Raw genomic sequence first — 14,334 nt, forward strand, 5'->3', positions numbered from 1 at the left:
CGCATTCGCGGTAAATCCGAACGGCGAGAAATGTCTGATTCAGATTCAAATGCTCATAGATCCCGCTGTAGATCCATGGGCATTCCGTAGTCCATTGTATTTATTGGAAGAAACAGGCGATCGCGGGGTGAAAGCTACCTTATGTAGGTATACGTGTACTCATACCTCACTCGTTCTCCACGCACGCGTGATCACGTTTATCCGTACATGAGTATGTACGTAGGTGCTCGTATAAAGGGCGCTTTGGTTGAGAAGATTTTACGGCGTTTCAATTGAAAGCTACACCGCGATAGAACCGAGATCTGGGCGCAGCTGTCGAATTGATAATAACGATATGACGCGTCAACTGTCATATTTTTCACGCGCAAGCGTAGTCGAAGATCGATTTAAAAGCGCTTATGAGAACAAATTGCAAGTTATTGCATCGCGCGCTGTAAAACCAAAATAAATCCGACATTATGCAGAAAACAATTGGAAAATATTTTTAAACTTTAAAAATTTTCTTAACAGATCCATTTGTCCGCGTGTGCAATATTACTATGTATTACACACAGAGTACGGGATATAAAAGCAATTTTGTTGTACGAGTGTCGCTGAAAACAAATTTTTCACACGAACGTAAAGTTTAAAGGCACGCAAAGCTGCACATAGCACACTCACACGGCCAGCATGCAGACGCACACAAGCATGCAAGACTTGCCACGTCACCAGCACTCGGATCCGCGTCTATCTGTCAGTTTCCAGTCTCAAACAAGATGGATGGCTGGCGAATGGAAATCATGGTTGAAACCCAACCCCATCCCCTTGCTTCCTTCCACTGTGAGAGAGCGCCCCTCCATTCTGTTTGCGACCACCCTTATGCCGAGAGAACCACCTCCCCCGCGTTATTCCACACTTCGTTCTCGTATCATCCTTCTGCACGTCTCACCCTTCGTAAAATACAAATATATTTCGGAGACTTACCTGCTATACATTTATAACATATCTATAATAGTTTTTAATATCATATGATTTTATATATACATATACACGTATATATATTTATATATATGTAGAAATTAATCAGACCGTGTCTAATTGTAATTATCTATTAAAATAGAATCTCAGTTATGTTATTTGCATATATATATGTATAAATAACTTCAACTTTGGTTTTGAACAATATATATATTTTTCCATTTTTTTTTTATACATATAATATGCATCCATATAATTATTACATATAATGTTTTTGCATCTTTTTATACTTACTTGTTTAAACTTTTTTGTCAAAATGTTTAAAATTTTAAATTGTTTAAAATTTTTTTTATTATAACTTTTTTAAGTTTACAAATATTTGTGTATAAAGACATACAATATAGTATACAATAATCACAGTTGTTACTGATAACTGTGAACCGCTCTGACAGCGTAGTGAAAACGACTCACTTCTTTAATTATACATACGATTACAAAACTAATCAAGACGGAATAATCTTATCACAGCGCGTTTTCCGAGTTACATATTTGATCGCTACTATCACAGGATTTTCCTTTTTTAAAGAAAGAAACGGTTCTCTACAGAACTTTTTATCTAATAGCCAGTCAAATATTTATTAGAAAAGAAAACGCAGTAATGTGAAATTTTTAAGACTAAACAATAGTTTGAGCATTTCTTTAAAATACGATAGGATACGTTAAAAAGTTATCGAGATATACATAAATATATATACATAAATTTTTATATACTTAAAATACTGCTGATACATAAATTTTACTTATACACATACGATTATAATGAATTTCTCTTTATGATGTAAAAACTTATGATTAACTTCTTAACAATTTTGTTTAGCTTTGATATAAAACCATACATGTTTTTCAATTTTGTAAATGCAATCTGTGAATATAGAAATATGTGATATACAAATGGAATATATATACAAGAGGTGTTTTGCGCTACGCACAATATTTCGCGCTATCACACAGTGTTTTGCGCTACATAAACTATATAGTAATATAGAATATATAGCATAAAATATTTATGGCGCATGATGCTTCTTTTTTTATGCCGGATTACATGCAAGTATCACGACGACTTGACAATTATCTGATTTCGAGATTACGACTAGTTCACTTTGTGAGCACGAAAACAAGCATCGTGTGCCACCGCAGACTTCACATTACAAATTTGGTTTTAGCTTTTTCAACTCGAAAAATTATCACTGACAAAATACTCGCAGAAAACAGCAGCGTTATTAATTACATTATCAACTATAATATATGCAATTAAGAACAACATAAGACAACTAAGACATACATAGAGAACACTTGTGAGTGTTATTTACAATTCTAAAATTTCAGTCAGATCTTCGTGATCTTGAAATGTCGGATCACTCAACAGGCTTGCTATCAGATTGTCATAAGAATTATTTTGCGTTAGGTCGTAAGAAGTTATATCTTTAATAGTTTCGGCATTGTTGTTGGTAACGTTGTTGTACTGATTTTGACCAGTTTTGTATTCCGATAAATCAGAGACATAAGAAGCACACTCAGAAGAGTTTTCTCCCAACTGATATAAACAGTTTTTTTGTTGCTGGTTGTTGTAGTTCGCTTGCTGCTGATACGAATGGTCCGTCTGATTTTGATTCGAGTAGATCAATTGCTGTTGATTTTTCGGTTGCTCCTGATAGATTTGATTAGTTTGCAGAAAATTATCTTGAAGAGAATTATTACAAGATAATTGTGTATTGGTATAACAATCTTTTACCGTGTTCTGAATATTGTCGTAACAATGTTCTTTGTAATTAGACATTGCCGGGATGTTGTTCGACAATACGTTGTTAGAACATTGAGGAGGAAAAGGATATGGAGGCGGAGGAGGAAGATTCTGTACATACGTCGGAGGAACATTTGTTACTGTTTGATACACAATCTCAGTGCCTTGAGGTGACATACTCTTGAGATTTTTGACCTTTCCAAAATATTTGCATTCCTCCTGTTCTTCCTTCTTGTGCTTCATCCGCCGATTTTGAAACCATACTTTCACTTGGCGTTCATTCAAATGAAGGCTCTTTGCTATTTCAATTCGTCGTGATCGAGAAAGATAGCGACTGCCGCTGAATGCTCTTTCCAGTGTCATCAGTTGTTCGCTGGTGTAAGCTGTTCTATTGCGTTTCCCTTTCTTTGCGTTTCCCTTCATGGATTCTGTAAATAGTTTAGTTTATCGTTAGACAGTTTGTATATATAGATAGCAATTTACGAAAGACATTTTTAATTAAAAAAAATTAACTAAAATAAAAAGATTCAGGAATGACATTTGCTTCCTTATCGCTTGTAGTTGAGTCACGATTGCGTTTCTTCACTTTTAAATTGTTACCACGGAATCAATAAGACAGTTATTTATTTCTTGTGTGAAGTAAAAGCGATAAATTTTCTCATTGTTTATTACAAAAGTTTTTCTGTTTTTAGAAAAATAACATTGAAAAATGTAAACAACCGTCCGCAAAACCAAAGTAAGAGTTGGTGTGCAGATGTATGTAATTCAGTAGACTATAAGTCAGTCTATATGCCATTTTGGATATGGCTGCGTGGCTGCGTGCGATTAGATTGCGAGTGTGTAACAATTGATAATAAGATAACTACACAATAGGAGAAGAGAATAAACTAGAAGATTCGCGTCTTCCAAGCCTCCTAGAATCAGAATGTTCTCAGTGCCGATATCTAATCTATCTCATACTACAATCTCAGTCAGGCACCAATCAGAGACTTGCCACTCAACGCTTACGAAGATCTTTAAAAATGGCATGTAGACTAGCCTAACCTGTATAGATACTCTGAGCCATATCTGCACTACCAATACCAATGTGGTTTATTTATCACATACATATACTGAAGCCAACGCCCTAAGGTGTGAATTCATGGGACGCTCGTTTCAACGACGCATGTTGTCACCTAACTTTGACTTGACTCTAGCGTCAAGAAAAAGAAGTTGGAAGCTAACTTTGATGTTAGATTTTTTTCACACATTTATTGCAATCTAGCGTCAACTTTGATCACGTGACCTATTTTGACGCTATAAAATAAACGTCAGCGTGAAAAGGCACCTTAACACCTTCAAAGATTCTAGATTAAGTTAGATATATCGAAAATGTTTACATAAAGTTATGCGACTTCTTCAAGCTAGAGATTTGCGAAACGAGAGATGTTGAAAATCTCTCTACTGTATCAATAGATGTAATTATGTGTTAGATTTTTTATCGGATTCTTCGACTACACAAGACGACGAAAAAAAAAAAACATAGGAAACGTAGTAGTTACTGCAATTATTTTATTCGAAATAACTCGGATTTTTATCGATTTTCTTCTCAAAAATAAAGCAAAAATAATCTAAATATTACTCCGACTGAAATTGATTCCGAAAAACTCATGTAACAGAAAGCTACATACTCTAGAAGAAATACGTAGCGAAGAAGATAATAAAACACACGGAAGAAACAAAGAGAAAAGATACTACGCCCAAAGAAACTGTAATAATACAAAACGCTGTATAATTAAATGCTTTTCTCGTAATAAAATTAAATATACATAATATTTGCATGCTGTTTTTCTTCTACAGCCGTTAAAACATCTAACTTAAAGATCTAACTCAGAACGCTTATTATTAGTCATAATTTATAAAAATAAAATTCGAACAAATTCGAAAAATTTAATTTGTTGTAAAAATACACTAGGTCCCAATGTGTACAAATGTGAGTTAATCAATATGTGCAAATCGATAGAAATATTTTTTATCTTCTAGTTGTCAAATGATTAGAAGATACAATGTTCCAATAAACAATTTCAAAAGATCATTAAAGATATTTGATTTTAGATGATTGTTATCATTACTGAAAATCTATAGTAACGTAAAAAAACCTTAATAATAATAAATCAAACAAACAACACAAGAGATTAAGTTCTACGGAGTCTCACAGAATTGGGCGTAGCCCTTGAACACAAGTTGTAACTATACGTTGGTTAACAAGTTATATGACCGCGCAATTACTTGAAATATATACAGATGCTTTTTTGATTGTTAAAAAAAACAACTTTTTCACTATAATATCGGAAATAAATAATGCAAATAGCAGTATAAATACCTGTGACGTCAGTCGGAGAACTGGATGGTGACTGCTCGAAATCTTTCTGCTGATTCATTTGCTCCATTAGCATCACTATCGATTGTTGCTGTTGTTGATTATTTATATCAACATTCATTCCTGCCACAGCTTCTATATTGTTAGTCCATCCAGAAGAAGCACCACTCTGCGGTTGTGAGATATAAATCGGTTCAGCAATTTTCTCGGGCAGATTTGTAACAAGAGAATACGAATTACAATCGTACATTGTAACAATATAATTGCCAAGTACTTTGCAATTAAATGTCTTCAGAGCTGCACGTTACTAAGTGGTAACGCTATTGTCCACCGACCTTCTCTAACTGCGACTCTAAGACGATTATACGTCTTTACTATTCGACCGTCGAATTAAAAGTGTTTTTCCAAACGTTCCATCACGTTTCTGTTTCGCTGTTATAAATGCAAGAAGAGAGGGAAGAGGGTCAAATCTCTGATGTTTAGTAGCCTCCGGCAAATATAACAATAGATTACGCCAGATAAAGATTTCACCTCGGGCAATTTACGTGTCGGTTTTCTTCGGAATCTCGCGATAAAAGAATATCGAGCCACAAAATTTAGAAAATAAAAATCAAGTTCGGCTCGAGTCTGATAGAACTTGAATTTTTATTCTAACTCTACATAATGTTGTCTTTGTGCTCACATTATATGTGAATATTAAAATTGATTTATACATTAAAAACTCGAATGTCGAATAGAATAATTCGTCGAATTCTTAACTTTTCGTTGTCACAATTATTTTTTCAAACATAGTTGTTAATTTAACCCGAGCTAATCATCTGCTGTTTAAAAACTATTTGTTAAATTAAGTTGTCAAAATTCTGAGATAAAATTTACACAGTGTGGAATATATTTCTATTATAAAAAGTATATATTTCTATTATAAAAAATTAACATCTAGATAAAGACCAGACAGACAGAGAAAGGGACAGAGGGAAGAGAGAGGAGAGAAAGAGAGGGGAGAGTGAAAGAGAGAGAGACAGAAAAAGATAAAAATTTTCCGCGCGCGGATCGGCTCGGAAATCTTCGCTAGACTTCGAGATTCATTCTGGACGAAACCGAAGAGATTGATCAGCATCATTCTGTCTGTCTATCCCCTGGACTCTCTGGTATTCCTCCTTCTCTTTTACTATCGCAAGATTCTATACTGTCTTTTTGTTCATATCGTGTCTCTTTTCTACGTTCCTCTTTTTTTTCCTTTTCTCTTTGCCTCTCCTCTCCTCACGGCACCATTCTCCGTCCATGCCACGGAGCTGTCTGCAGATTCGCGCCACCGGGTTTCACCGGCTTCTCCTAGCTCATTCCAAGGACGAACATCCGACTCTCGGTCACATCCACCCCTCGCCGAAGCTTCCTCGTCGTCTGTGAGCATCCTCTTTTTCTACGCCTGCTTGTTCCGTAGACAAAGATCGTCGCGATAGAAAAAGAAGGCTCGATCGCGGAGGGTGGGTAAGGTTGAGTAATACTGCGAGAAGAAAAAAAAAGAGAGAGAGAGAAAGTTCTCGTTGCTTCTTTCGTTCTTTTCTTGCAATCAACTTTTTGGGCGTGATCACGCGTCCGCACCTTCTCTGTGTTTCCGTTAGCGCTAAAAATTATTGCCTCACTGGTTGCAATATATATATACATACATTACCGCACTGCAATTTGCGGATATATATTCCGCGGAAATTTATAAAATATTCATCTCGTGAAGAAAATGCAATTAGCAAAGAAAATCTGTTTTTTTTTTTTTTTTTTTTTCAAGTTTATGCATTATTTATGCTTGTTGTTTCATGTGTTACATTTTAATCTTGCGTGAAGTTGTATATGAATCTATCATCAATACTATATATGTTTTACAATACAGCTTTTATGATTTTTGTTTACTGTACTTTCTTAATGATGAGTAATTATCGCGCGTTTCGCATGCAATATATCGGAACGCTGCCACATTGATGGTAGAGATGCGCGCGCGCGAGAGAAAGAGAAAGAGAGAAAGAGAGACGGCAAATGTAAAGGAAGATATTTCAACCGCAAGAACGAGTGAGGTGACATCAGGAAGAACGAGAAGCGCGGTGGCTTGGTTAGGTGGAATATGGGGAGATAGTAGACAACGCGTGCATACGTATACAGAGAGACTGAACGACGGGGTGTAAGGTGGTAGAAGACAGGAAGGAGAAGGTAGGAATGAAGGGGGAGAGAAGGGAGAATTGGTTGAAGTAGGAGGGTAAACCTTTCCACCGACCCTTAGCAACGCTCTCGCGACGCGCTATCCTACGGATAACATCAGCGGCTTCAGGGCAGGAAATGAAAATCGCGCCGACACTGTTTAATTTAGATAAAAGCATATGTTACACGACGAATGGCGCCGCGAAATGGTATATCCTTGAGGAGGCCACATTATGTGCTCTTTCCGCGAAAGGAATTCGCGCGAAGAAGCACAACAGAAATGATTTTTTGTTTTTCACACGCTGGCCCTTTAAAGAAAAATCTCCAAAACAATACATGTTACTTTGTGAATATATTTTTATGTGCACTCTGACAGTTGAAAAAACGAGAGTATAGAAGGCATTTGACAAACGGTTAAAAAAATAATATACATAGAAAATATACATAGAAAATAACATTAGTCTTTTCTTATAATTGTTACATCATAGTTAATGCAAATGCATTGGCATTGAAAAAATTTGAGTAATATACATTTGCGCAAACCACCACAGACTTTGATTTATAGTGACATCGTGGCTGCGAATACCGAAAAAAAAAAAAAAAACGACGGTATTCGACGAAATGAGACGAAAATCGTTTTTATCGGAAACCGGAACTTGGTTTCGCGCAAGAACCACCCGCGGATATGACGTGTTTTTATCGACAGCACCACGACCAGACTCCGAAGAATCGTCAACTTCGAGCCGGATGCCGAGATTTGCACGAGCAGATAGAAAAGGCATAGCACTTTTATACTCCGGAGGTTAAAGTTTAAGAAGTTATTTTGACTTTCAGGCTTGAATGCCTCTGCCCATACCGTACTCTGCTGGAAAAGCAACCCTGTCAGCTTGGTTGACGTCTGCCGTCATAACCACCCTCACCATCTTGAATCTTCCTTCTCATCATCCTCTGAGCTACCTCTTCTTGTTCTTTTTTTCATCCAACTATTGTTTCTATCAAATTGACGTTTCTTTAATTAAATTTTCTCTTCTTCGGGTTTGCTAGAAAACGAAAGAAAGAGAGAAACAGAGAGAGAATTGTTTATAAAGTTAAATAATGTAGGTTTCACAAGGTTATATTTTAATATTTATTTAAATTTCATATTTTTATTGAAAGATTTCTTTATTACGTTGTTTATTTTACTTTTTTTTATCGATGTGTGTAATGATATATCGTTGTAATGTAGTGTGTGATGACCGAAAGTTTTAAGTCTATTTGATACTTCCAATTAGATTTTTTATGTTTGTGAAAAATAAAGTTTTCTATCACAGAATGTGTAACATACAAGAAAACACATTAGCAATCGGAATTTTTCCTTGATCTCGTAACATTTAATGACACGTCTGCGGGCACTATCTGACAGAAGTGCGTTGTCTATTTCTACACACGTTCCGTTTCTTGCATATGCGCGCATGATCTAGTAAAGCGAACTATGGATAAAAAATGCGCGCATATGCACAAAAAACGGAACACATTCTATATTTCTCAAAAAATACAATAAATTATATGTATATTTTTCAGAAATCTGTTATTTAGCATGTCACTAAAAAAGTCGCAATCACTTTTACGTTTGTATTATTTTACCGCACAATCGCAAATTGTTATAATAAAAACTCACAATCAGTCGCAACTCGTGTCATATGTGCCATACACATAATATAATATAAAATATATATCGCAGACACTTATATATTATAATATGTACACATTAATCGGTTTAGTTAATATATTTATCGAAAGATACCAAAGTGAATTTGCTCGTTTTGTGTACCTGAACTTTAGAATATCAATACAATGATGATCACAGTGTAACGGAATATATATATATATATATATATACATATATATATATATATATATATATATATATATACACATATATATATATATATATATATATATTTATTACATATTCGTTGTAGCAAGTAAGAAATATAATGAACGTCTTCCGTATAAGGGTCGTTTTATATTAAGCAATGCTCATTGAAGCAACATGCAGGTTTTGTTGCACAAATGTAATATAGCCTTTTATTTACCAAGCGTTCTAATTTAAGCAATGCAAGACAGATTGCACCAGCTGACGTTGTGCGCACAAAAAAAAAACATTGTACGTTGCTGCAATGAGCACTGCATAGTGTAAAAAGGTCCTAATACTTACAGCGTGCCTACCTTCAGACGTGTTGCAAGTGTACGAGGGTAACGCGGGGGTTGCTTGCGCAACGGATGATATATTATCGAGCGCTGTTTGCACTTTGACAACATCGCGGGGCATAAAAACGCTGACTCATTTAAAGCGGCCCCCGGGATTGCGCGGTGTGCTTCGGGAGGATCCGCGTGCCGGCTTTCCTCTCACCCTCACCGCGAGTTTTCTCCTCTCTTCCGATCCTCCGGTGTTCCGACCACCCTCCCTTTTCCGTTCCGGCGCAAACCACCACCCCAATTGCACCCCCGTTCTCCTTTCTACCACCCTCGCTTTGTCCACCGGCTTCTCCGTCCCGGCTTCCACCGCATCTCTCTCGACTTCCCCGCAGCTCTCCTACTGGGTCCCTCACACAAACTTACCAGGCATCTCGTGACTCTCTTTTCTTCCGCGCCAACGGCAACCGGACTCATCCTTCGTCCGCTTTCCCGCCTTCAGCCCTTGCCGCTGTCCCGTTGTTCATTCTCACTCCTCTTCGTTGCCCGCAAACTGTTCCCAACATTTTCCCATGACCTCCTCTCTCTTTCTTTCGCTTTCTTCTTCGAAATTTCTCCTTTTCCTCGGTCTCACTCAACTGGCGATTAACGATCGTTTATAATTACAATTCTCAGCATAATTTCTATTAAAGCTAATTAATCGCAATGGCTTGTATAATTCAGTTTACTATCGTTTTCCTCTTCGTCTGTTCGCGACGGTGACCGTTTAGTTCGGTTGGTATACAAGAATTACGAGAAAAGTTTGCAGGATCATCCCTTCGACAAGTGCGATTTTGTACGCGATATTTGTCGTGCGATTTAAAAAAAAAAACAGTAAAGAAAACAAGATCATATTTTAATTTATGCTGTTAAAAATAATGACATATACATGAGTGTTTTCTTGACTTGCGGGATTAGAAATCTTATGCGAAAGTTGATAAGTGGGATGGGGAAAATGTGGGTCGCGCAAGTCTCCCTCGAGTGGATTCAGTGGGGTATTCAATGGGGTAAATGGGGTATTGCATATTAAATGCGCAGATAGGGGGTTATAACGATAAAAGGAGAAAGCGGAATAGCGGGATTTAAGAGGAACGTGTAGAACAATGTGTGTAAGCTTGATGCGGTTATTGATTACAGATCACTGTCATTGACGGCTCGTTGTATGAAACAGTAACAGTTCTCGTTGCGCGTACATGTGTGTAGATTTGAAAATTGTAAACATTATCGTTTTGAATTTCAATATTTATTCAATTAGAAATGATTATTTCAGAAAATTTATTGCGTGTCAATCAAAAACAATCAAGACCTGTGTAATTAAAATTATTTTTAAATATTTATAACTCAAAAACGTGTGAGTATCGATATAGTTAAAAAAAAAAAAAAAATAGAACAAATAAAATAAATTACGAGAAAAAATTCAAAGTACTTATTAATAAGTCGCATTTAAGAGAAAAAATCTGTGTTGTAAATTACTATAAATCGCAAAACTAGAAAAGAATGGACAGAACGGTAGGCCCGACGACGTATGTCCCCGAAAGCCATGGAGCTTAGCGTTGAGTGATCGCCGCTCAGTCGACCTCGTAACCGGCGCCATATATCATTCAAGATGGCTGGCATCTCACGCTGTTCAGAAAGAGACAAGGGTGACAACCCTCCCGTCGCTGCTTGCTACTTTTGACTGGCTATGTCTACGCCTTTGCTGATAATCGTGTTAAGAAGGATATCAACCCTAAAGCGATAGAGTTTTTCTATCTATACCGTATTAACATAGAAAAAACACATGTTTATGTAAATGTTGTTATTATACGGTGACACACATTATGTCTTAACAACAATTAGTTTCTTTCTACTTGTAGATTCGAGTTTTGAAGTTTTCAGAAATGTAATGTGCAAATTCTTTTAATCGTGTTAATAATGCCGAGTAAAATTAACAAGTGACTTTGAAACATATGTGTTAATTTTAATATTTTGTAATAACAAATTAGGTAGCCACGCGTATAAACATTAAAAAGTAAATCAAACCCATCGTTAATATAACCGATAGAAATTCATTATATGAAAGTCCAATATTCAAAATATACCTACGTGTATTTGCATCTAGTTGTAATTCTCGGATAATGTCATTGTATCGATCGATCGCTTTGTATAAATAATCGGAGGATTATCAAAAGCTAATTAATTTGCATTTGTGGATTTAATCGCACGAATAAATGAATTAATCTCTCTCAAATAATTGAATGGCTCGTGAGAAAAGATACGCTTTAGGGTTTATCCGGAAATCCGGATTTGCATGAACAATTACACAATAATGTACGTTTAGCGTAATTTAATCTAACTCATGTGCGCGCCTTATACGTATGCACATGTACATTCATAAAATCCTCACACCTTGAAAAACCAGATAGCAAGGAAAAGTATTTTTCCTCAGTTCCATCTATCGTTTCTAAACGTGCCTCAAGCGAAGATACGTACCAAAGGTCGGTAAACTAAATTTCTTTGTAGCAAACTACTTTATTAACGTCAGGTTTAGAGAAAAACAAAAATTTAGTAAAGTTTGTTTTTCTACACTGACGCAGTAAATTTTTTAAATAATTAAATATTGATCTTACGGTTTTTAAATTAGACAATGAACAATTTAATAAAAGATTCTCAGAACTTACGTTCAAATATGTTTTACAGAGTTTTTTCATACGTTTCGTACTATGTTACAGCACATATGTATGAGAGAATTGTTTTAATTTATACATTTATTAATTTTTACTTCATCATTTTTACTTTATAGTAACAAAAAATAGATCGCACGACATTGCTTTTCGCTAAATTATTAAACAGACATACAGTGTTCGACGTCTACACTGTTTTGCGAACGAATATTATTGCAAAGTTATATTCAGTACATATTTTTCACAAAGAAACGACCAGTCTTTTTATAAAGACAATATAGCTCGTCTATCTATCATACAACGAGTAATATTGGCATGCCCCATCGGTTGTAATATTGAAATTGTACTTTTTGCAATATGAGAGAGTTATTTATGAAACGTAGCAGGCAATATAGGAACACGTAGGAAGGATGTCGGCGTGTGATGGTGGCGTTCTGATATGATGTGATGCGATGCGAGGAGAGGATCGAGCTTGTTGAGATATATAATGCTTGATGTATGAAGCGCGTGTACGGAAAAATAAATTGTAAAAGATTGAAATGCAAAATGACTTTGTTTTCTTTGTCACAAGTATAGTTTTGTCTACTCAATTTCATTAAACGACCCTACAGTTATCTACATTGCCATTATCCTCATTGTTTTACACGCAAAGTTTTATTTATTTATATTTACATACTTTTACTTTTATCACTAATGTCACAAAAATGTTTACACGCATGTTATTTGTTTTAGAAACAATATAATAACAATATAATTAAAATTAAAGCTTTGGTTTTATTTTAAAACACATAATACACAAAAAGACACGCGTTATTTATGCAATTGATTTTCTGCATCAATCTTTGTTTTTTTTTTTTTTTTTTTTTTTTGTTTTTGGTAGAAGTGCAGTAGCAACGTGTAACGTGTACGGTTAGAGCCCACCGAAGCGACAGCTGTTCGCCGGTTGGCTGCACTATTCGATTGTCTCGCTCTTGATGATTGATGATCGTTCGGGGTAGCTGCTACTGTGCCTTGACTCCGCGTCTGTCTTTTCCCTCTTTTCCCTCCAACTTTTTTCGTTTCCCTGACAATTTCAGTGCAACGTACTGAGCGACATACAATGTTGAAATTTTTCTTTGAAATCGTTAAGAAAAATCATGAAAATGGAGCAACGAACGTAAAGAGAAGACGGATGACAGGGGAAACCGGATAAACTTGAAACGATCGCAAAAAAGTCAGAAAAATTCAATTTTAATTCAAAAAACACTGTCTATCGCGTAAAAAAATCGAACTAACTACACGGTACGCACCCCTATGTTTATTATAAATCTCTGTAATTCTTTCTCGCTTTTGTGTTTCCCTTCTTGTCTACTTTACAAGTGTGACGCAATCATATCGTCTTCATGGGTATCATCAAACATCCGAATTACAAGCTTGCAAAATACATGTCTGTCGGTGCGAGATCAAAGCGAGTTGATGATCATCTTTGCATAAAAACAGTTGCGAGGCATCGCCGAAGACATCAGCAACACGGTGGCATCACATGCTACACAAGATATATCTCTCTCTTTCTCTCTCACGTACCAAACCCTCTTATTTCTCATCGCCAAGCTTCCCTGTACCCCCCGACTATATACCAACGCGACGGATTCGCCGTCTGCTACCGTCTCCGTTCATCCCTTGTTCCCCATCGTCGCCCCTGTCTCGCCCAACGACTACCAGAGCTGGCTCTCGTCATTAGGCCAACGAGATTTTATTAAACTGCTCCTCCTGCTCTCCTCCGCGCACAGAGAGAAAGAGGGAAAGGAGGCATTTTGTTCCCTTCCCTCTTCTGTTCCCGTTTTTGCCCATCGCTGGTCTCGCGTAGTTATTACATGCAAAGTGAAAAAGTTGCCCATAGGGCTTGAACATTATTTCATTCGTTGCTTGCACACGCATATAGCCTAGTCTCCACAGTGCGTGTGCAACAGCACTTATGCGAGCGCGTCTCTTCTTCTCTTTTTCGTTTCTCAGAACCAGCATGGCTAGCTTCGTGCAGCGCGTATTACAAATTAAGTTACATAAATTCACGCGTGTATCTCTGAAGATATTACAAACCGCGTGCGCGCACATATGCCGCCACAGCTGATTTCCGAGGACTAATTTCCTGCCTGCCTTCGCACAGAAATGATACA

The 14,334-nt window shown here is 36.4% G+C and overlaps 1 protein-coding gene across 1 annotated transcript; it reads right to left on the reverse strand.

The window, feature by feature from the left end:
• Positions 1–2,323: 2,323 nt before the first annotated feature.
• Positions 2,324–5,367, reverse strand: LOC109852871 (retinal homeobox protein Rax-like). Its single transcript, XM_020424427.1, has 2 exons — positions 5,121–5,367; positions 2,324–3,186 (listed from the first exon to the last, which is right to left on the reverse strand). The coding sequence occupies exons 1-2, from the start codon at positions 5,365–5,367 to the stop codon at positions 2,324–2,326; spliced, it is 1,110 nt and encodes a 369-aa protein (XP_020280016.1).
• Between the last annotated feature and the right edge of the window lie 8,967 nt (positions 5,368–14,334).

The sequence above is a fragment of the Pseudomyrmex gracilis genome, unplaced genomic scaffold (assembly GCF_002006095.1).
Source record: "Pseudomyrmex gracilis isolate BER0280 unplaced genomic scaffold, ASM200609v1 scaffold_38, whole genome shotgun sequence".
Classification (NCBI taxonomy): Eukaryota; Metazoa; Arthropoda; class Insecta; order Hymenoptera; family Formicidae; genus Pseudomyrmex; species Pseudomyrmex gracilis.